Source organism: Brachionichthys hirsutus, chromosome 7 (genome assembly GCF_040956055.1).
Source record: "Brachionichthys hirsutus isolate HB-005 chromosome 7, CSIRO-AGI_Bhir_v1, whole genome shotgun sequence".
Classification (NCBI taxonomy): Eukaryota; Metazoa; Chordata; class Actinopteri; order Lophiiformes; family Brachionichthyidae; genus Brachionichthys; species Brachionichthys hirsutus.
The window spans coordinates 10,804,592-10,829,219 of NC_090903.1; the positions used below are offsets into that span (position 1 = coordinate 10,804,592).

Consider the following 24,628-nt stretch of genomic DNA (forward strand, 5'->3'; position numbering starts at 1 on the left):
CGCTGCGGTCTGGGTGCTGCCGCCGCCGGTCAATCGCTGTCGCTCGGGAAATGTTGTCCGCGGGGGGGGGGGGGGGGGGGCTCGGGCGGGGCAACGGGCTTCCGTCCAGAGCAGTTCTCCCTCAGCCAGCCTCTCGCTCCGTCCGTCCGTCGCGCACAACTCTCCTCTGTGTCTCCTGGGCGGCGCGGCGCGTCAGCGGCGTCGTCGGGGGCGCGGACGCCGCAAGCCGCCGGATCGGGGTTTGCGGCGTTTTGAGGCTTAAATGTGAGAAGAAGAACCTCAAACGAAGATATTACAGAGAAGTTGAAATTCTCCCCACGCACGCGCTTCTGTGCCTCCTCAGCGCCACAAGTGCTGGCGTGCGTGTGCGTGTGCGTGTGCCTATTCTACCGCGGGGCAATTCGCGCATGGATACTTTTATGGGATTAGCGCAGAAACGTTCCGCAAATTCAATGTCTTCTTATGTAACCAGATTATCCCGGAGTTCCCTTTGCCCCCCCGCCTCCGCCCCCGCCTCCGCCCCCCCCTAAACCGTCCACACGCCCGTTCTGTCCTATCTCATGTTTGACGTCATCCCCTCTCGGCCCTTATTCGGTGCGGTGCAGTCCTTTCTCGCGGGAGCGCAGGTGCGTGGACTATTCAGTGATGAGCTGGGGGGGGGGGGCTGCTAGTAATCATCTCCCCCCAGACCAGACCACGCCCCCCGTTATCAGTGCGTCCCGGGAACAGGATAACCCACGAGGCGTGGAAAGGTCAAGCGCGCATAGCGGCTCAACACAAACACGCTGGAGGCTGCAGGCGCGTCTCGAATTCATTTTCATTCTGATGTTTCATTCTCCACGGGGGGAGGGGGGGGGGCATTAGAGGGAAGCGGTGTCACTTTATATTGCGTTTTACGCGCGTTGCGCTGCGCACGGCGCCCCGAGGAGAGAGGCGAGGCTGAGGAGAGTGTTTATTCATATTTAGAATTTAACGGTGTCTCCAGCTGCGCCTTTGGAAGCCCTGAGTCATTCTGTTCAAAGCACAGAGGGTAAGGGGGAGATAGTGACTCTCTCCAGATCAATCCCCCCACCTACGTTGTACATATTATGTATTTTTAATTTATTGTTATTTTGCATCAATTGAGTATTTTAAGGACTTTCAACGGAAACAAGACCGCAAGGGCTTTTTTAAAAAAAATGCTCCTGGGCGTACTTGTGACTGAACCTGTACTGTCATATATAATAAATATATTAATCATCATCATCATCACTAATGATTTTACTGAAATCCACTGATTGGCACAGCAGTGGTTTCATTTTCCTATATAATTCCATTTAGAGCTCAGATAGGAGAGCTCATTAAAAGTTTATAATTAGAGATCAAATCATGAACGATAAAAAAAACGGACCAGAGCTCATCTTGCGACCTTATCATTTTGAAAGCTCATTGTCATGCATGCCATGTATTCCTCATCACTCCGCCTCTGCTGTGGGAGAGGAAGTTGATGAGGCTGATGGATTCTCCAGGGTTCCTCCACAGCCTTTATTCTTCATCCATTCTCCTTGCCGTCCTCGTCTCCACCCGCCCATATCCCTCCCAGCCAGAGTCACCATTTGTTAGTGTCAGTGTTTCCCGTGAAGCGACAGGGAGGGGGGGGGGATGCTGCGTCCATTGTAACGCACACGAGGTCATGTTCACATCCTCCATCCTTTCTCCTGCACCCAGCATCCTTCTATCCAATTTCACGTCTTAACTCTACTGTCCCCTGCTGCTATCGTAGGTTTAATAAGGTGCATATTACTATGCCGGACAGTGTGAACACTATAACATATCACAGTGCGCCCTGCAATAACAGTCCAGTCTGATGTGTTCACTTCGCTGCACTCTGGTCATGTGAGCACCCCGGACAGGGGTAATGGTTGGAGGAAAGAGGCTCTATTGGTCTATTTCATCCAAACTTGAATGATCTTTCATTGCAATGACTCGTAGTTTTCTCCATCTTCTTTATCTCACATACCCACAAACACAAAACCTGCCATCAGTGCGCATCGCTTCTTATCCACGAGGTCCGATAGCAGCCCACGCATGGATCAGCTGACCAAAATGTTTAAATGTACCATGCAGGGTCCAAAGTCCAGTTCGTGTGTGTGACACAGGCACCGGCATCACATTTGTCGGAGGAAAGCGATGAAGGGCGTCATTGATTTGCAGGGCGAGCTCTGGCCTCGGCCCTGGTGCGGTTTGATTGATAATGGCTGTCTGTCTCCGGGTCTTCAAATGAATGTCCAGTTTATCCGAGCGGTTCAACAATGAAATGGCCATTCTGCAGTTACTGCGATATCTTAGCCACTAATTAAATTTCCTGCAGGCCATCACGCAACAAACCCAAACACACTTTCGTCAGGAGAAGCTCTTTAAACTTTAAAGAAATAAGGGGCAATAACAACCCGTGAAACCGTAACACTTCTGATTTGGTGCATCTACCCAGCCCCCACCCACCCACCCAGCCATTAACTGATTATGCTTGAAAGGGGGGGCTGTAGGTTAGATCCCAGTTGACATTTGGAGAGAGGCAGGGTGCCAGTTCATTCTCACATTTACTCCTACAGGACATTTTGTCACAATTTAACTTGCACTACATGGTTTTAGGCATCAAAGGCGCTGGAGGGTGGGGGGTTGAGGGGTTAATTAGTTTTGGATGAGGTTAAATTTGTCCCTCTGTTTCCAATCTATATGCATATATAAGTAAGATTCCTAAATCATTTCACATACAAGAGTTGTACAGGCAATATATATATAAAAAAGCACATTCAGCACGATGCCAAAACTGATCCTCAAAGAGATGTATCTGTTTAAAGTACTTTCCAACTTTCAGCTCAGGAGGAAATTGTTATTTTTGTCACATGCTTGCACAGGAATATTCCCAGATGAAGTCTCAAAAAAGCATTTTTAGATGAGAGAGTGAGGCTATAAAAAGTAGGTTTCCTGAATAAACGAGCACAATTCTCCTGCTAAAAGAAATATATTAAAAAGATAACCAAATGAATGTCATTTTTCTGCTTCACCCCGAGAGAGATGAACTTTTTGCAGCTAAAAACATAATTTATCCAAGTAAAACATGAGCACAACTCTTGAACTGAAACACATTAAACAACCAACCATTGGGAATGGCAATGTTTCAACACAAGCTGTCCCAACAGACTTATACTGCATCTCATGCTGAAATCAAGTGAATGCACGGAAAGCAGCAGATATTCAATTATCGACTTGTAATTTTTGAGTAAGAAAACATGTTCTATTATTTAGGAAAGATTGAACAAAGACGGGAAAAATAAGCAGCCTGGACGACACAAGCCAGACTGATCAGACACCACGTTGTGCACTGGACAACAGCCAGGTATGGTGAGGTAGCGGCTCTCCTCATTTACACCTTCCCCGCAGCGACAAGCTGTCCATGAGAACAATATGTGATGCTGTGGACTCTGCTAGTCATTAAACCGGACGGTGGCCAGGATGCAGAATAAATGAACGATTGACGAGGTATTAAAAGCCGATTGCTCCTTTTCTATGTAATTGACTCATCTTTCACTGTCTGTCTCTCACTAGAGAACATGAAATTGAAATTAGTCATGCTGGGCACTGAGAATGGCCGCCAGCTGTGGCCCTCACTTAATTTATCCTGAGTGAGGCGAAGAGTCTCCTAATGGAATAGCTTCTACCTCTGAAACTATCATGAGGTCCAGAGAACCGATTCAAGGCGTGATGAGCACATTTAAATCTACCTTCAGATGAAATTATACAGCAAGCGAAGTGAATCAGAGACAATACCGGGCCCGCGGTTCTGATCTTTGTCATCTGTTTCTTTTTCCTGGACACCAGTTTTTATTTTAAAATATCATGCTCAGTGTTAACATGAAGGCATTGTGATATTTACCTCGCAAAGCTCCCTTGGAGGAGAAAAACAAGAACAGGGGAGGAAAAAAGGATGAAATTAGTGCGTCCCAAACTCAAGAGAAGAACATGGTTCAGTGGCACCATCTGTTTCAGTTAAGGGTCCATTTACACTGGAGAGTATCTCTCTCTCTCTCTCTCTCTCTCACACACACAGATCTGTGGATGAGTTGTAGAGCAGTTTAATCAGAAATTACAAGTAAGATTGGATCACGTCGTTTCCCTCAGGCAGTGGGTTGTATTATGATTATGTGAGCGTGCAATAAGCCAAATAGCTTATGAGATAATACACATTGCACACACCAAATGTTTAGTTGTGTCTTTAATCAAGTAAGATTTATATAAATATTAAAACCCACAAAAACAAACAGTAATTTTGTAAGGTAATAATTTCTTAACACGCAATCTGTCGCTGCATGGTTGACTGAAGGGGTGCTATTTCAAGATGCAACACTGCCCCCTCGAGTATTTTAGTGACATTGCCAATGTTTCTGCAGCACAGGCAAATGAAAGCTGCAGGAAAACAAAGCATTAGCAGAGTGGGTGTTGGTCGCTTATTCAGTGAGCTCAAAGATGCTTTTTGGTAGATGGTAGGCAGGCCAGGCCAGATGGGATTGATATTAAAAGTCATGCATTACTGTACAGTTTGTCTGCACAATCTCTATCAGTCGCATCAGTTTCATTCTGTCGGATTACGTGGATTAAGCCTCATTTTGGCCTGCGTTGCATCATGACCACATGGCATGAGGCAGGGTTTTATCTAAACCTGTGGTGTGTAAATGGAGTCTGTGGACACCCACACACACGGATATCCTGCCCAGCAATCCCAAATGTTATGAGTTTAGAGGTATTTTTCATCTTTCCCATAGATGTTCCTTCCATTCTCGTCCATGCAGGAGAAATTTAACAAACGTTAGACAAAAAAGCAAGGGAAAAAAGAATGGACTTTATGGATACATTTATTTCCTTCATAATATTGTTTTTGAATGTTTGAACAAACATTTTTTTTTTTGCCTTCTTGACAGATAAAAAAAAAAAAGTCCTGTTTGCATCTGTTCTGCAATACAGTTACAACAACAACAGCATCAACGGACGCCACAGGAAACAGAGCTTTGGCAACATTATTTACGCACAAATTCTGCAGAAGAACATTGTGCAGAACTGTACCTTTATCACACAGAAACAACAGCTGTATAAGATGTAACGTTTGTACAAATGTTACTTATTACATAATTTCCTTAGTGGTTTACATTTATTATAAATGTACCATTTAATTGCAGTACAAAGACTCCATCAAACAAAACCCTTGGGAACAAATGACTCGTACAAAAAAATTAAAATATTCTATCACGGGCAAAGACTAGACCTGCAGGCAGTAAACGTTTTGACTTGAGTCCCCTTCACTGATCCGGAATAAATCTGCAATAACATGCATCAATCATTTTTTAACAACATTCACTTGATAAGATAAGAACCTCTACTGCCCTCCAAGCAAACCCATCTGAACAAGGTCAAGGATGAGAACAAACGTCTGCTAGGCAGGAACACGAGTCACAGCACTGGGAGAATCAGTGCTTAAAAGTTTCCATGAAGTACCACGTGGGGGAGGGGGGGGGGGACTGGCCCCGGGTTTCCTCTCAGGATAAAGAATCCCTATCTCTATGAGCTTTATCCACTGCATATCTTTTCTTGAGATTTCAAAGGGGAAAAAAAATTACTTGGTTGGCATCAGCCCCCCATGTCAGAATATTATTTCGCATAATGTGGTTAAACTGACAACCACAATGACTACGGCTCAAATCAGATCGGGGGGGAGGTGGAAAGTGGTTAAAACATGATAAACAAGCCTATTTAAAGGGAGTTATTGCAACTGAATAAAGAAGTGACAAATAGTTGGCGCCTCTTGATTAGAGTTTGTACGAGGACTGCCGTTACTTTTTGTTGCGGTTAGATTTGTGGAGCTAAATGCTCACACACTGCAATGACGATTTGTCAAAGATCTCTTATGGCCGTTCTCATTTAAACCAAGGTACGAAATTCTTCAGTCATAGCCTTTATATTTACTTAACTGCAAATATAATAAACACATTTTCAATGAAAAAAACAAAAAAAAACAACACAAAAGAGGCATTTAATTGCACTGGATACAAAATGCTCAGGATCTTGGACGATGGATTAGCTTTGTGGGCTAAATCCTCAGGTAACTGATATAATATAATATATACATAAAAGAAAAACACTGGAGTTATCAAAAGTTAATGAGCTGTTGGAAAAGAAGTTCTCCTTTTCAAAACACATGACTAAACATAAAGGATCCCAGAGGGAACAAGGAGACAAGCGTTGAGCATGAACATCGCTGCTGCACATTTAATTCTGTTCATTAAACTCTGCTTAACTTGGGTTTGTGGAAAAGAAATTGTATGACCGATACTAGAAAATGAAATATTTTTGATTCCAGACTGCTTTTTGTGTGTGATGCACCTCCTATGTGGAGAATATGGTCAGAACATAATATTATTGTTTGAAACAACATCGTTCCCTGATGAAATCCTGCTATGTACATGCACTTTTTGTTTTTTGCTAACAAAGCATTGCTTTGCTTTGTTAGAAGGTCTTCTATTACTCCGAGTGAAATAGCCAGTGAAAAGGGACGACAAAGAGAAAAAGACACACGATTCTAGCACAGAACAGAGGAGATTTTTTGTTCCTTGTGAGGTTTTGGCCACACAGAAATGGCAGAGTGGAGGCCAAAACTGACAAATGACAGATGAGACAAAGACCATGTGCTAAAAACAAACAGAAGGAAAACCACAAAGAAAGATGCCTGTTGACACAACCAGAGAGAGAGAGGCCGAAAGCTGAGCCCAAACTGCCTCGTGTCTCTGCTGGGGTCCAATGGCACAGCCACAACAAGGCTCCAAAGATCGAAGGGTCAAAAAAGCAAGACGCTACTTAATTATATATATAAAAAAAATCATAAAAACTCATTCAATAATGTATAAAAAATACAGATGTAAACTGATTACCATCAAAAATCCCGCCAATTCCCTTAAAATAGTAATAACTAAAATCATAATGCAAAACGAGTACAATCTCCCTTTTGTTCCGTCCTAAAATAGAGACACACAAACAGACAATGGCTGGACACAAACATTGACCTCTGAGAAATGTCCACCAATCAAATCACTCAGGCAGTCAAAGGCAACAATGGAACTTCCCTTTGGTATATGCATGTCCTAAAGTTGATAACGCTACGGCTGACATATCTTGCACCTCATTTGGTGGCATCTCTTAATTCACTGGTTAAGTGCTTCAAAAAAAATAATAATTTTGGTACAAAATGCATCTGTGCTTTTTAGTCAATATATATATAAAAAAAGTAAAGTTATTATTTTAATCTAAGGAATTAGGCTCTCACACGCAAAAGTCTAGTATTATTAAAGTGCTTGTCACTGATACAACAGCATAATAAGCAAATGCAGGTAGTATCAATGTGTAATGATTGTACTAATCATTCTGCCTCTTCTCTTGAACAAAAAGTGGACAGAAATACTGGATAGTACCTTCTTCAGAATCACAACACCTTCATGTTTTAATGCTCCACAGAGACTCGTGGCTATAAGGCTGTGTACAACGGAGCGAACACTGAATCTCAAGCATCTGAGACGACACGTGGTTTTGTTGGCACTTCAGGTGAACTATGGCATATATACGTATACACACACACACGCACACGTTTTAAACAGCCTTCATCCTGCCGACGTTGAAGGAAGAGGGATGACCACTGAGATGCAGAAAGATACTCCAAGCGTGTCTCCAGTATGGCTGGTTCTGGGACAGTCTGGAGGCGCCTACCATCGCCCGCTGATGCTGGCTATGTCTGTGTGGAACTGACGGGAGAGGCGGCCGCTCGCTCCCCCATCAAGGAAGGAGGACCTGATGGGTGGCTCAAATAGCTTCCTCTGGTTTTTGTTTAATTCTGCAAAATAAGAGCATCAAAAATAGAACAAAACTGATGTTTTTTAACGGCAATGTAATTAAAAGTAATGAAATAAACACATTTCAAGGAACACGCTAACATTTTTCTATCGATTCTGCTGATCCAGGGTGACAGGAAAATTTGATTTCAATCACTAGAAGATTGTTCAGATAGACAAAGGCCCTCTTTAACAAAATGCTTTCATAAAAACACTTGAAGCACACGGAGTTCTTCATTGTCGCTGCCAGCATAAACTTTCACTTTGATTACTGGAGTCAGCAAGCTCACTCCAGCAGCTCTGTTCAGTCAGAGCAGCAGGAAGTTAAAACCTGGATTGCCTTGAGTTTTTATTATTATTATTTTTTTATATATATAATGAGAGACAGACGTGCAGAAAGAAACACATGTGCACATTCCTATTTTGGAGCTGTGGAGTCAGATCTCTCTGCTTCCTTTGTGCTTGACAGCGCCGGGTTTTGCCATTTCATGTTGCTTTTTATTGTCAAGCATATAGCTGAACCTTTCCAAAACAGCCATATCAGGATGCTTTACTGATATAATGTCCAAAATAGCATCAACACCGAAGCAGGATGACTTTACACCAGCATCAGGGAGACAGCTGCAGCAACTGGAGAACCCCCAACACTCTGAGAGGGATTTGTCTGACTGTCTTAAACCTCTCCACTGGTCTGCTAATAATAACAACGGCCATCTACAGCTCTGAAATCCAGCGGTTGGCAGCGGAGATGACCTCTATCACATTGCAGTCTGCACAGCTGAACTCCACTTTGGCTTGTTTGCAACGACAAGATGGGAAACACATGAGCCAATTTTGTGTGAGCAGGAGCAGCAGGAGGCAGCTGGAAGGACAAGGCTCCCGGGACAGAGGTGGGGATGTGTTTGTGTACTGTGGATTGTATCTTCCGTCAACATGGACAGTCGATGGTTGAGACAGATGGGGAGAAATTGTGATGTCAAATTGAAATGTAATAAATGCACGCACTTCTAAATTCGTACCTGAGATAGCGAGCAACATTTTCCTTCGGGCGCCGAAGGTCGTGATGCCCAGTTCCTTCAGGTCCTGGTCTGTCAGGGTTAGGAATGTCTGGAGGTCAATCTACAAACAGCAAGGTTAGAAATGAGGAGGCTTTCCTAAATCTTAAGCACAGAAGCATTTAAAGTCTGAAACAAAGTGGCTGACATCCGACTTTAGCACCTTGCTGCTAGCCCGGCTAAAAGTTAGAGCTTCGTTGTAAGTTTTGAAAAAAATAGAGACACATTGTTTAAATATTAGGGGGGAAAAAAAAGAGAGAACGAGCAGCTTCTCATGCTCTGCTACCTCTTGTTGCTGGAATACGTCCGTATATTTCCCCAAGCCCAGCTTGCTGAACAGCTCAGGCAGATCTGAGCCTTTGAAAGAAGAATTCAAGTTGCAGCCGTTGCTTCCAGTTACAGAAGAGATGCAGTCCATGTAGTTGCTGCTGCTGAGGTAATGCTCCGCAGCTGTCCATCAATGGGTTAACACAGGAAATAAAAACCACAAAAAAAAGATGATTATTTCATCAGAATAGTAAATCATTGAGAGTTTTTAATCAGGCAACAAATTAATTCATTAACCAAAAATTTGAACCAACAAAAATCCTTTTTCCGAGGAAGTCCTTCTATGAAATAATTTCAATCTCAAAAATGTGACATGGTAAGTTTTGGTTGCTTTTTAGTCATCAGTGCTTGTTTGTCTCACGGATGAGGTTAAAATATGCTGAACTGACCCGATTTGTTCTGCTTTCTCTTCGGGCTGCCGACAGCAGAGGGGAATTCTGTGTGACTCGGCAGTCCGTTGCTGGTGCCGTTCCTCTCCCGCCAGTTGTCGGAGTCACTGCCGTTCCCGAGGCCTTCCCGGCTGCTAGATCGCGATAAGGACAGCGGAGAATCCTGGGAGGGAAAAACAAAAAGACAATCCAACATTTCAGGAGGAGTTCCGAGTGCCTGCTGAGCTCCGGGCGAATACGCTGCATTTCAATATAGGGAAAAAAAAACATCAAGAGTATACACACGATGACAGTGAATGCCGGAGGAGGCAAAAGGGATGAATGAATATATGTGAGGTGATGGAGTTGGTAGAAAAGAGGGGGGTCTGGCGTGTCTGACCTCGTAGGTGGTGCTCATGCTGGGCTTGTACGGGACGTGATTGGCTCTCCGCAGCTCCTTGATGGTCTCGGCCGGCATGGACTTTGAGAAGCCCAGACCACTCCAGGTGTTCGTAGGGGTCCGCACCTCCGTCACCACAGGCTTCTTCAACATAGCTGTGTGCACACGGACATCGTTAGTTGACAGAAGGCTCAGCTTCAGCTCAAGATTTGGGATTTATACGCGAACAAGGATAAACGTCTGCAGGCGGGACGACAGCCGATCGATATGATGGCAGACTTAAGCTTTGGCGGCACATGAGGTGTAATCACAGGCCACGTTAAGGGGATACATGATGTAATGCCACACTGTGTTCCTCCCACCAGGCTCTTACCTTTGGTGGCCAGCAGCTTCTTCTGTTCATAGTCAAATGCCTGAAAGAACAGCAGACAGATTTCAACCAGCTTTGTACAACTACACTGTAGTCTTGATCCAAAACTTCATGTGATCCTGTTCCTTGCCCAAAATATTTCCAAATTCTTTTGTTTATTGGATGTAATATGATCGTTTGTTGACAGCTGGTCGCCATATTGTCTCTTGTTTCAGAATCTTGAAGCCAAAACCAACCACAGCCCAACAGCATTCTACTTGCTGTCTTATTTTAAAAAAAAGAATTTTTGGGAGCAAAAGGAAATAGCAAAGTCCTTTTGTCTCTGTAAAGTTTACATTTACCACATTTTCATTATTCTAACGGTGTGTGTGTGTGTGTGTGTATACCTGCATGGTAGCAAAAGAGGCCTGCGGTGCCAGTCGGATTCTCTCCCTCTCATTCTGCTGGGCCGCCCTCTCAGCCGCCCGCTCGCTACCGGGTGCCCTCTTATCCGTCAACGGACTGTCTGACGAGCTGGACTCGGCGTCCGACAGTAAACAGTCAGAGCTGTCGGGGGGTTTACACAACAGCAGAACAGCGTTAATGTTTGGGGCTTATCAGCGTTGACCGAAAACAAGTTCTCATGACTGAGAAACAGCTGGGCGTCATGGTGATGATGCTGTCCAGGGTGAGCTGCTCCAACCACGTCCTTTATCCCACATCTCCGAAAGGAAACGGGGTAAATAGATTTTAAACTCTGCGTGATTGGGTTTAATTCTACTGAGAGCAGCTTCATCCCGGAATTTCTCACCATTGTCCATGTGCGAAGGAAATAATAGCGGATCGCCAAAGACTAACCGCATGGGCTGTAAATGATCTCAGAGGAGACGCTAAGCGATAACAAGATGAGCCGAAGATGATCTCTGGCCTCACACGTACTGTAGATGGGAGTTCTTGGTGCCCTGCAGGAGCTCCAGGGCCTGTCGTTTCCCCGATGACGTCTTACACGAGGCCAGCATCTGCTTCAGCTCGCTGCCATTGGCTGAGTGAGAGGGGCTCCTGGGCATGCCCACTTCCACAAATGTATCAGAGCCTGGCGTGAAACAAACAAAAACAAAAAACTGTCACATGTCTGCTGCGCACACTGTGGGCCATTCAGTGTAAAGGCGTGTGTGTGGCTTTGTGTGACAAGAATCCACGGTTAAATTAAAGTGACCGCAGCGTTCCCCTTCTCTGTGCAACAGGTTGTGCTTGAGTCTCTATAGAATACCTGAATGTACATGCTGTGCTTCATAACATAAAGTAATATGACAGACAATCGTATGAAGCACTCTGGGCTTCGATAGTCGAACAATCGCTTTGTATGTCACCATTCAAGTCAATTCAAACTGAGCAAGCCAGCCCAAACACATTCTGGGACAGAAGAGGAGGCAAGAGAGGGAGAGGAAACCTTACAGGGACGAAGAGCATCGTGGGAGGACCGGTTTAGAAAACACGAGGGAAAAACGAGAGGCGTGAGAGTGAACGTTTGAGGGGAAAATCTCAAGTTTAAGATGTAGAGGAAATCTGGGCCTTTCTAAGCGGAAAGGAGCGCTGCAGTTCATCTGTCTCCGTTCCAACTCAATAAACCCAGTGAGAAGGAGTCTGAGGTTAGGAGACACTGAAGTTTATTCAAGGCTTTTTCCTGAAAATGGGATGAAGGATTCCATAAAACGCAAGTGCAAAAACACAAGTCATGCATTTTGTTACACTGGTAAAGCTAATAATCCTGCAGTATGAAAAAAAGTAAGCCCAACGTTTCCTCAGAAAAGAGAATAAAACAGAGTTAAATATACTGGTTGCTGCTCGGTGGGGTGTACTTTACAGATTAGCATGTGGATACACTTACATACAAATCTGAATACGTTTTACGTTTAGCAGGATTCGTGAACAGATAAGACATGAAATGCAGCTGCCTTGCAGATGTGATTATTTTCATACTTAATTGGACGCCTGTGCACACTGACATGTCTTACATGTGCAGTTCAGTGTGTACAGCAGCTTGTAGATCCATTCATCCATTCAGCATAAATATTTCAAAATATTACAACCATGAAATAGATCAGATACAAACTAAGACATGTTTTACGATGACATTTTTGAAGCTGATTTGCTGTAGTTTATTGCTAGGAAAAAAAGCCACGATTAAATATGGTGGGTGAGGACTGCATATTAATGGAATACCTTCATCCGGGCTCGACTTGCTGGACAGCGGCTCTGATGGGTTGTGTACACTGGCCTCTTGGACTGAGTCACATGGGGCTGGACTCAAAACTGTTTCTGCAAGTGATGCAGTCACCATCCGTCCATAGACAGAGCCAGGGTGCTGTAGATACAAGCAGGCATGCAAAAAGAGTGGAAGGTACGAGAATAAAAAATTCCTAATGCGGCACGCAGGAATGATTGCACTCACCTTGACGTGCCCATTTAGAGTGCAGGAGCCCTTGGTGCAGTCGGGGAGCCCGTTGGGCTGCTTGTCGATGGGTGCGAGGCCAGGGGGAGGCGACGGCGTGCTCTGTGTGTACCCCTGCACGCCCGACAACAGGATGCTACTCAGGGTGGCCTGGGTGGCAGGATGAAGCATCAGCTGGGAAGAAAACCCTGAAATCAGAAAGACGGCAGTGAAAATTGTGGCACTACCGTCCTAAAGTTAGACACGCAGAAAGAGCCGCAGAACCGCAAATATAATCGCATTTGCATTCTGTTTTCTTCTTCCTGTTCAAATCCTGGCTCCACGTTACCCACATACTGGACATGTGACAACTTGGCTGCTTGCCTCCAGAAGAGACTGGACGGCTACTGATCTTTTTTTTTCAGTAGTCTTCTAGTCTCAAGTGACATCACTAGAGACAATCTATTTTTTTCCTCAGTTCTTTCAGGACTCACAAAAGTCCTTATACAACTATTTCAGATTTAAAGACACGTAAACAGAATTTGATCTTCAAGAGCCACATGTAAGTATAGTTATAAAAAGAAGAGTCTCTGGTTAAATAGTCCAACCTTGGGTGCCGGTGAGTGAACTGGGCCAGAGGGACGGGGAGGGTGTCGGGGTGCTGGGGCTGTGGGTCTGCAGGGGGCTCATGGAGGAGTTGAGGTTGTTGAGGATAACGTTTGGGGCAGCAGAGTTGGTGAAGGAGTGGGGCGCAGTCGCTCCGAGGAAACCTGGGCAGAGCAGAAAGGAAGGCACAGAGAAAGGCGAGAACAGGGAAAGAATGGATCAGCGGTTGTCCTGTCAAAGCGCGCGGACATTTTTCACGCTAATCACAAGCTCTATAATGGCCCTGAGAAAATAATCTAGGTCATTGAGCCGTTTCCCTGGAACTCAATCAAACTGTCATGAAACACCAACGAGAGGAAGAATTTCCTAAATCTCTACAAGGTCGTGGATGCAAAATTACATGTCTAGCATGTCCTCATTTCCAATAAACCCATGTTATTGAGAGCACCAACAATGCGGTACTTGGTATCTTTACCCAAAGACAGTGTATGAAAACATAAAGAAGCAGGTCTGTGGCTTAAACAAAGCACTAGTTTGACTCCAGGAATAAGGCCAGAGATTTTTCTGGCAGACTGGCCTGCAATCTGAGGAAGGCAAGCATGTAGCAATTACTAAAGGCCAGGATGTGGCGGTCCACGGCGTCAGCCCTGGGCCCCTGGGTTTGAACGAGACAGCAAGAAGCCATTCCTACTGTACAGGGACCTCGTGACACACTCCTTATGTGACCAAGTAAATACATTTATTCTCATTTTAGTTAGTTGAGATGCAACTGACAAATATATGTTAATGACACCAAAAATTGAAAATGGCAACAAATACATTTTCTACTCATTAGCAACTGATTTTTGAATCCATAAATGAGGGTTTCAATGTTAAAATGTTATATTTTTTCCTGACCTCAGTCTGGATCAGATCCAGAAGACATTTTTTTGCAAAAGCCTCCATTATAAGTAAATGGGAAAATCCAGATTTTGTTTTTCAATATCCGGATTACTCTCTAAATTTAATGGGATCTAAGCTAGACCAAGACCCATCTTCAGATTTATTTTTCATCAAGATACATTTCCGTAATCCTGCTAACAAACAGACAAGCATAACCTCCTGGACGGAGATAACCAAAATCTTAGAATATATTATTGTTGGATGTTAAACTATCACCTTTTGAATGAAAATACAATGTATGTATAATACAATTGAGATTTACTATGGTTAGCAATGAAGCCTCTATTTCCAGGACTTATCTTCATTATATTTCAATACTTACTTCTCCAATTGCCACTGATTTATTATTCATGTCCTCATTTCAAATTGTTAAATCTTACCACCCCCCCAAAAAAGACCTAAATAAATCATCTTAATCCTTACTATTCTTGATTATCTTATTAGACCACTCCTTCTAGAATTAAGCAAAAGCCAACAAAAATAATACCAACATCTGTTCTAAACTGAACTAGCGTCCCGTCATGTTGAGGTCAGCGCTGCAGAGAACTCCCACAGACTCTAACGGCTCATCATCTAATGTCATACTGAGGGTATTTTCTGATGGTTCACTGACTTCCAGCATGTGGGGCTCATTTATAGGCATTACATTCGGTTGCTGACACCTAGCGTGAAGCGCGTACGGAGATGACTGTGCCATGAATCACTGGCTCTGATTTATGTGGATGTTGAGAGGATGGTCCTGTTGGCTTCAAAAATAAAATAATTCCTTGCACTCCGTTAAGCGGGTGATAACAGTGGGATCTGGCTCTAATAAATCTTCATTGTGTGTGACTGGTACAGATAATGCTGGTGAATGAGGACATCCACTCCTCTGAAGACAGAAAAATGCATTTCACGCAAAGCAAAAAGACAACTCCTCATCTTTCCAAAGGAATGTCTTTGCCCTTCCGCCACGGAAAGAGTAAAAGAATTAAAAACAATGAATACAAAATCATCACTTCCTGATTGTCATTACCCAGATTGCTCAGCCCCAGACCAGCTGAGGCCAGGATGTCCAGGCCAACGGGGCAGATCAGGGACGTGGATGGGCCGTTGGGGGTGGGATTCAACGTCACGGACGGAAAGGAGGACGACACCCCGTTGGTCTCGAGACCCAAGAGGAATTTTCGGGCTTCGTACATGTTCACTGCATTCCTCTCGACGCTCTTGACAATCACAGACTGAGGGTTTGAGGGAGAAGGAAGGGGGGGGGGGGAGAGAGACCAATACGGAACAACAGGGGAGGAGCGAGGGACAGATAGTTGGGAATGTTGGCACCAGGGAAAGGGAGTGAAAGGGAGGAAAGAAGAGGGAAAAACATAGAGGGAGGAAGGGAGAGGGACGCATGGGTTGATTAGAATGATGAAAATCATGGAAGAGAAGAAGAGACATTGGACCAAATGTTTCTTAATCAGGTTACAAATCAGAGTTCACTTATTGATAAATGCAAAGAGTGTGTGAGGAAATACTACCTAGTCAAAGATTAACCTTCTAGGAGGCACTGAATCAACATGAATTATGAAGACGGAAATCTTTAAATCAATGACTTCTACATTTTCCTCATCAAGAGAAAAGCTGCAGCTCACACACATCAAATAAAAATTAATGTGAGCATAAATCATGTCCTCAGTCCTTTGCTTCTGAAAAGTGAATTCCAACCACCATCAGTCTCTCCAAAACACATTCACACACACACACACACACACACACACACTCACTCATTCCTTTAAGGGTCTGCCAAAGCCGGGAACAGAGTGTCTGGACAAGACTTTTGGATTACTGCTGTAATCTTGTAAATATGTGCAGGGTTCTTAGGAGGATCTGGGCTGGGTCCCCATTTACACTGCCAGCCCAGCCTGGTTTGGGCTTTGAGCCGAGGCCAAGTTGGATGTGTGCACCTCAAACTGACAGCCAGGTCTGGGCCAATGTGAATATTTTGTGGTTGAAGAGTAGACCATGATTAATATGTTACTTTGAATATATCAAAGGTGTTCAGCACAGTCAGTGAGAGGCTACAAATCAGTAACAAACTTTAGCTCACACGGGCTCGGTCTACTAAAGAGTGAATGAGCGTACCTCCGGTTAGCTGATTTATCCTCAAAGAAAATATGGAAATCATTCCATCGACTTCCTTGGTTCAAATAACCGCGGATCTTTTGGGAGCTTGAGCGCACCCATCCATCAGGTGGATATATGGCAGGCTGAAGGCAGAAGAGAGAGCTGCCTGGGGTTCCCTGTTGTGACAGATGTTTTGCTGAAACGCCTCTCACTCAGGATATGGCATTATTCCTATCAGTGTACGGTTTCAGATGTTCTATTGTATTTTCTATGAAATAAAGCTGAAATATGAAATGCAATCTGCATTTTTTGTCGATGTCATGCTGTGGCATTTGATGGACGGAAGGGAAGTTTTGCCTTTGCCTCTTTGCTCTTGGGTCCTGTCTTTCCCTGCTACACATGTAAAGTGCCTTGAGAAAACTCTGTTGTGATCTTGTGCTGTATAAATACAAATAATTAAATTGAATTAAATCGCACATCCAACGATGGCTTATGTGTGTCTTGTTTTTTCCTCCTCATCTGACAGCATCTATGATTTTTTTTTAACAGGGTATACATTCAGAATATTTCTTTCCATTTGTTTGTATTTAAATAGAGCAGATCCATTTCTTTAAAGTTGCCCGTCCTGTATTTCTTGTGCTCATTGCTTCACATTTACTCCTCAATGCTGTCAGCTGAACACTGATTATTGCTTTTTTATGGCACATCATGGCCCGTAATGCATAATAATTTGTCCATTTAGCAGTAAGAAAACACAGATGCTACATCTTTGATTCTACAATCAGGAATCTTTCCAGCTGATCATCCTCGATCTTCGGCTGGGATAAAAAACATGGCCGCTGCGACATTCCACTGCTCCGATCTCATCTGAGGCAACTCGCAGGTGGAATCCTCTTACACAGGTACGCTCAAGTCCAATGTAAGTAACAGAATTCCCATGACGAGAATGAAAGACCATGCCTCCACCATAAATAGTTTTTTTTCTGCAGTAAGACTGCAAATAATAAAACTGGCTACAAAGTTTCACTCTGATTTTTAAGAAAGCCTGCGTCATCCACTTTGTGGTGAGGGATACAAATCTTTCTGTGTTGTGAGTGTAAAGCCTGCTGTCAAACCTTGCTGGGCTGCTTTGGCTTCGGCTTGATGCTGATGAAGACATCCAGTTGCTCCATGAGCGCTGTGATACACTGCGGCTCCACTTCAGCGTCCTCTTTGATGTCGAACATTAACACGAGAGGCAAGCAGCCCTGCGGAGCAAAGGCAAAGTAACAGGTCTACAATGTCCGGTTAATGTCTTTCACGCCCCGGCCTGCATACGTCTCTATGTCAGGGTCTCACTGAACTACGTTTTCATTTCGGTTATACAGTTACAGGATAGCCTGGTTAGCCTTATCAATAAATAGTCACTGCTGGAGTTGGGGAAAGTCCACCAAAAGCAATCTGCTTTGCATGATCGCCACCACAACGCCACAAACAGCTACACTTGGGAGCGAGTGGCGGGTAGCACTCCCACTGTGAGTGGGTGTAATAGCAGCAGAGTGCAGGGCCAGGCTGGCTCTGATGGGCCCTGAGATTTGGGCTGTCATCTACAGTCTGGCTTGAAAAAGGCAAATCACACAACAGAGAGCAGGACTCCTCTTTCCCCTCAGCTTCTACTCCTCTTCCATTCTTTATCCTAACCTGTCCTCCTCCTCGTTTCGCTTCTCTCCCGTCTTACTCTCCCTCTCATAAATCAAACAGTTTTCATTTTCTTACAGAGACAACGAGAGGCTCCGTTCTTGTGTGTCCACACCAAGGGAAAGAAATGCTTCCTGTCACCGCAACAACTCTGGCATTTGCAAAATGCCTTCAGGGCAAATGGAAGACCGCAGACAAAAAAGAAGGCAGCTCTGGCACAAGCATTGCCCCACATTATGGATCTCCAAACAGAAAGCCAAAGCTGTTAAGCCCATAACCAAGCAGCCGCTGCTTTTACGAATTTCTGAAACACACATGCTCCTCAGTTATTCAAATAAGGGCAGCTTCAGTGGCCAGGAAACACGACAAGAATCCCCACAGAGCATTTTGAACCATTAAAAAGTGTCACTGCTCCAGAAGCTAATGGATATGTGCAGACATCCGAAAGACAAATAGAATTTAAATCCACCCAAATCCACTGTGCATGCGAGCCAAACCAGCATTATCAACAACAATCATGGCGATCTCTGCAGAGGCGGGACATTAGGAACACACGCCAAACTGATGCCAACGTGTAGCTTTGTGGCCATACATTGAAATCACACAGGGTAACCTTGACTTGGCTCCAGAGCGTCGTGCTACCTGACATTTTAGCGGCAAGAGAAACCAAGACTGTTCAAACCTCCTAAAGGCAGTGGCGGTTTACTTCCTAAACCCCCCACCTGAGGACACGCAAATCATTCCCACACACCATGATATCATTAGCGAAACAATCATATGAATTACAGATACCACACGCCAAGAAAAAACATGCAATGAATGCATTGCCAATTCCGTCCGGTCACCACAAAACTAAGCAATTTGAAGGGATTTGTTTCAACCAGCGGAAACCAATAAAACACACACACACACACACACACACACACACACACACACACACACACACACACAAAGAACACACCATGAGGTACTGGCGTGCGAGGCAGACGGATTCAATGGTGCCCTGAATGTAGACTGTGGATTTCTTCTGGGGGCTGTTGGGGTCAGGGAAGTGGATCTGGGCTCCCGTTCTCTGGGTGATGTGCTTGATGTTGCTGCCGTTGCGGCCCTTCATGAAGAGGTGATGCTGTGCGGCGATGTCCAGGTGGGTGGTGATGGAGATGGTGCTCGCCAGGCTACCGGCTAGGTGCTCCAACAGTAGAGCTGTGCCCCTCTGGGGGGGGATAAAATATTTGAAAGCGATTGTCAGAATACAGGAACAAATAAAGATTTGAACATTTTACCCAAACTATTAAAGTACAGCTCAAATGATGGAGAGTCAGAGCCGAGACGTGACTTCGCTATTTGCTTTCTGAGTGTAGAAGGTTTCGTGACAAATCAAATCAAACAGAATCCATTCTTAAATCCCTCCTACAATTAATAATATGAATGAGAGGAAAGTTAAAGTTTGACAATGTAGATGCATGCTCAGTGTAGGAAAAGCGTTTTCGGACGGCTCACAATTACAAATGGGGACAAAAACAGAAATCGCACAAAGACGTGACACAGACAAACAAAAAACAAACAAGGTTAAACGGTGTGTCATCAGGAGCCATGGAGAGACCACTGCAAATTAAAATATGTTTAAGAAGGAGAGCAGTAGGGCCGTGCTGACCACAGAAAACACCGGTGTTTTTAATATAACCAGTGGGAACTATGGCATTTTCCACTGCAACTGCTGGCCAGTTACACGCAGCCTCATTCCTCTGCTATGCCTCTGCAAGAAATCACTTGGCCCAGTAAAACAAGCAATTTCCAGTGTGCATCGGGAATTCACTTATTGTGGCCAACATAACACAATAAGCCAAAGCAACCCTCTGAGGCGTTCCAAGGGTCTCGCACCACCACAAGGCTTAGCGCAGACATTCCCGTCCTTCCCTGTCTGGAGACCTACCACACGCTACCGGGGCCATCATGTAGCCATTCACTCACAGAAGTTAGGAAACGCTCGCATGCAGACGCAGAGTGAACTTTACAAGCATGCATGTATAAATAAATAAGAAATGCATATCTGCCAAATGGAGTCACATGTAAACTCTCATGAGCTACAAAATGCTAACAGAGGCTCAGGGGCAATAAAAAAAATTAAAAAAAAGCGAGGTGGTGGACAGCTGAGGAGGACTAATCACATCTCAGTGACCGGTGGAGGAAGCACATCTGTGCGTGTATGCAGATGCATAAAATATACAGTGTGATTATGATTAAATATGCTGCAGAGTGGAAACAACTCCAACTAAAATAACAGGAGTCCTCTGAAGACGGCATGTCCGCCCCAAAACCCAAAAAACTGTACAATAAACTCAGTGTGTGACATATTCGCCGTTTGCCTGCGTGAGCCAAGAGAGGTGTATAGTATTTTGGATATATGATATGGAGATGGCCAACACGTCATTATTACATATAAAGTGTGGTAATGCTAGAATGCAGTTTGTCCCATAAGACAAAGACGTCACCATATAATGTTTCCATTGGAAATGCAAGAAAAGTAGCTGTAGTATGTATGAGTAAAGTTAGGTGATGCTGACATATATAGTATACATAATTATCAAGGGATGGAAAAATACTGTTGACTATATTCCTCATATTCATGTCAGGGCATGGAAATAAAAATGCAATCGGGAGAGCCGGCTGGAGCAGCTTCCCGCTCAGGCTGTGAGCTGACCTCGCTAAAGCGACCAAGTAGCTCTCAGCACTCTCGTGACCCCGTGGTGGTGAAAGTAATGAGGTACTCGATACAAGAAAAGGAAAGAACGCTGAACGTGTCGGTGGGTTTTTGACATAGAGCAGCTCTTTCCTCTTCACTGGCTGGCCTTGAAAGTGGGTGGAGAAGAGGGAGGCTAGCAACACAAATACTGGGACACTGAAAATGCCCGATGGGGTTCCAGCCACTAATATGTAACAATATCACTCTGCTCTACTGTTTTTCATTTTCAACTTTTCGGGAATGTTTAGGCGTGGACTGTTCCTCCACTTTTTAAACATGTATTTAAATGATAATGGGATGTTATGTTGGGGCCCACACAAAACAGCATTTTATTTGTCTCTGTCTGCAGCTGACTGACTGACGTTGTTTTGCTTGTTTAAATAAAACAGCACTGCATGATGGCTATCAAAGTAGAAGCCGCCATATATTAACTGCAGGATTAGCTTTTTAATTTGCTTTTGCAAAAATGCATTAAGGTGTTTTGGACATAAATGACTGCAAATCAGTTTGATTTGATCAGAATGATCTATTTATATTTAAATATTTGGGCTAATTAATTTCCATGCATTAACAACATAACAAAAAGCCTTTGACTATCCGAAGCCATCGTCGAGAGGCCATCGTCCTCACCTTGACGGCGCTGGCGTTATTCTGCGAGCCTCGAACCACGCCGGTGGCCCTGTAGAGGCGAGTCGGGGGCTTGAAGGAGACGGTGAGGTTGTAGGTCTGTGAGATGTGCTGCACAGTGGGAGAGCCGGGGTCAGACTGCATGATGGCGGGAAGCTCGAATGACAGCACGAGAGGGAGCAGCTCCTGCAATGTGGCAGGAGGAAAGGAGAACGGGGAGGGAAAAGAAAGTAAGCAAACCATCTATTTGCCAAGTCAACATGTTGGCACTGCTGTCAGTCTAGCTGATCATTATGGTGGAGAAAATGGGAAAGTTTAAAAAAAAAAAATGTTGTGGAGATACAGCTGGGCTGACATTCGCACTGATTAGGAACATTTGGTCAGCAGGAAAAAGGTTGATTTATTTTGCGAAGACTTATGTGAACTGACGCACAGACATAACAATCCTGGTCTGAGCAGAAGGTTGAAAAACCTGGACTCTGTCAGCTCAAATAAATCCAGAGAAACTAATCAAAATGAGTTCAAGCAGTGCCAGCAATAACAGGGGCAAGCCTTTGTTGCAGCGAGTATTCCACAGTGTACTCTGGCGGCATCGCTTGGGAAACTTAACGTTAAAAACACAGTCGTCCAGGCTTGGGTTTAAAAGCTATCCGAAGCACGAGAGGTCAGTGGTTCATTCCCATTCATTCATTTCAAAGTCGCTGAATCTAATCGCGAGAAGCGGCAGCGGGAATCAAACGCCAGAAATTTGTAGCGCAGCCGTCATTCAGACAAAATAGGTGTCGATGAGGAGGCCTCTCTTTATGCATGCACACACTGATGTATACAGAGGAAGGGCACACTCATCCAGAGAGAAGCAGAAGGGAAGGGAATGCACACACACACACACACACACACACAGTGTTATCCAAACAGGGACCCATGGGCAGAGCGCCACTATGGTTTTGGCTGCCAGTGAAGGGCAAGCAGCATGAATTGCTCTGACCAAAGACACGCAAGCCTGATCAGACCCATATGCGCTTGGCCTTACATTTATATCACGTTTCAGCACTCGCTCTCAGAGCGCTTGAGATATTTAGGTCAGCAACGAGGGAAACTGACAAGCAGAACAGCGGGAGTCAGGCGCTGACTGGATAGTCGACAGATTTTTAAAGCGGAGCTGACCTCTGTATTTATATGGGGGGGGGGGGGAATAAAATCGGTCAGAGATTAATCTAAATATCTGAAAGTGCTGTTAAAGAGTCTCGGTTTTTCCCGACACGACGGTACGAGATGACGAAGTAATGAACATCTTCAAGCTCTAAGAAATCCCCGAAAATACATCCCCTCAACAACAGACTCAAACAGAACTCCACCCAACCAGGCCTCAGGAACACAATAGACCTTATAAGGCCGCTGCGGCATGTCTGATTGTTAAACGGGACGCTGTGTTCATCGCTTATGTAGCTCAGGGGGGATGACACAACCCAGTCACTGCTGGTTTCAAGAGAGGAAAAGGGGGGGGAATGAGGTTTAAAGGCAACCCAGGAGCGAAGGAGTCACTCTGTGTACTGCTGTAATAACAAGTCAGAGTCAGGGGACATTTAGAGAAATGCTGCAGCTCTTGTTTTTAACAAATGTAAGTTTTCCTTCGATTTCAGGCTTTATGCTACATTAAATTTAAGTGGTGCGCCCCAGTGGGCCACCACATTTGTGTGTTTTTTTTCCTAAGGTAATTGGCAAAAAACTATCACCGTGCAACTTTTATGATTAACTACATTTATCATGTCTGATGTTTGGACTTTAGACTTCCAGTATGTCTGCTGGAGCTGCCTCGCCTCAGTTCTGGATCGGCTTCCCTCTTCCTTAAAAACATGCTGTTTTCAGGGAACAATGATGTGTTAGAAACATTCCAATCTGAGTTCACAGTACTGTTAAAGGTACATAATGACATTGCTTTTTCTGTTGAGGCCACTATGATTCTAAAGATTCTAGAACGCACACATTGTGGACCATAGAGCCGTTCTATTTCTGATTGATCAATATATCAGCAGTACCACACCAAAGTGGTTCATTTCCAATCCAACTGTTTTTCTGGGTGCACTGTCTTCCTCTACGGCTTCTCTCTCTGTTGAGGGGTCCTGCAGGGTTCAAGTCTTGGGCTTGAACCCTGGAATGTTCTTGAGCATTGTTCAATGTGGGACACGATTTCAAGGAAATCTAAGAATTAGAAAATAACAACACATTTTTTCCCAAGGTCTAACACACCCTGCACCCGTAACACAACACTCTACAACCATTGGCTTCATATTGAACAGACAAATTACCAGAGTGGTGTCAATCTTCTCACTCAAGTGTATTTCCCAAAATGCTGAGGCAATCCTTTGAGGATAAAAACTGGTGCAAACAAGTTTAGCATTTGTTAAATGTGGGATTCATCAATGAAGCACGCTTTAAACACTTTACAAATATTGGACATGTTCATGTAAAATAAGTGTTACACCATGCATTTTTATTCTTCATGTAGAAACACGGCATATCATGACTGAATGAGTCAAATGAAGGTGTGGAGATGAGCTTTTTCGAGGTGAACTGGTGATTTGTGATACTTTTCCTTCCTGCATTTGATGAAATTGCCTTCAGGCTAGTGAGCTGGGTCTCATATATAAATAAATTTTTTGCACCGACTGTTCCGTCTTTAGTATTTTGTAGAACAGTATACAAAGTGGTTTCATTTTTTTTTAAACCATCAAATAAGAAGTTGATGATCTGGGTTGTGGTTTGGTGCTTATGAAAATAATCACGGTAATGAGTATGCATGCGTGCTGACGCTTGGCAACGCCACGCTGCAAATCTAGCATGACCTTGTCCTCCCTCTCTCCATCACACACTCAGTCATTCTCATGTGCACACACACATGCACACACACACACACACATGCAGCCTTGTTAGTGTTGGTCAGGCCATAGTGGAGGAATATATTTGATGCAGACAACTCCTGAAAAATTAAAATACAACTAAAGTTCAGGGATGTAACACTTCACATGATTATAGAGGTCCTCCGCCCACAGAGCCGAGGCTGGACGAGTCAGACTGTAACTGAAGATGGAGAGGAGA

The 24,628-nt window shown here is 44.2% G+C and overlaps 1 protein-coding gene across 1 annotated transcript in view; it reads right to left on the minus strand.

The window, feature by feature from the left end:
- Positions 1 to 7,784: 7,784 nt before the first annotated feature.
- The window catches only part of LOC137895747 (protein bicaudal C homolog 1-A-like), a 42,074-nt gene continuing 25,230 nt past the window's right edge, over positions 7,785 to 24,628 (minus strand). The window contains exons 7-21 of the mRNA XM_068741252.1: positions 21,536 to 21,718; positions 19,124 to 19,375; positions 17,601 to 17,732; positions 15,404 to 15,608; positions 13,449 to 13,610; positions 12,862 to 13,049; positions 12,633 to 12,774; positions 11,349 to 11,502; positions 10,817 to 10,976; positions 10,434 to 10,473; positions 10,061 to 10,215; positions 9,682 to 9,844; positions 9,252 to 9,415; positions 8,930 to 9,029; positions 7,785 to 7,912 (exon numbers count right to left, since the gene is read on the minus strand). Of these exons, the coding sequence (XP_068597353.1) occupies positions 7,785 to 7,912; positions 8,930 to 9,029; positions 9,252 to 9,415; positions 9,682 to 9,844; positions 10,061 to 10,215; positions 10,434 to 10,473; positions 10,817 to 10,976; positions 11,349 to 11,502; positions 12,633 to 12,774; positions 12,862 to 13,049; positions 13,449 to 13,610; positions 15,404 to 15,608; positions 17,601 to 17,732; positions 19,124 to 19,375; positions 21,536 to 21,718 (2,328 nt within the window). The remainder of the gene's footprint in view (positions 7,913 to 8,929; positions 9,030 to 9,251; positions 9,416 to 9,681; positions 9,845 to 10,060; positions 10,216 to 10,433; positions 10,474 to 10,816; positions 10,977 to 11,348; positions 11,503 to 12,632; positions 12,775 to 12,861; positions 13,050 to 13,448; positions 13,611 to 15,403; positions 15,609 to 17,600; positions 17,733 to 19,123; positions 19,376 to 21,535; positions 21,719 to 24,628) is intronic.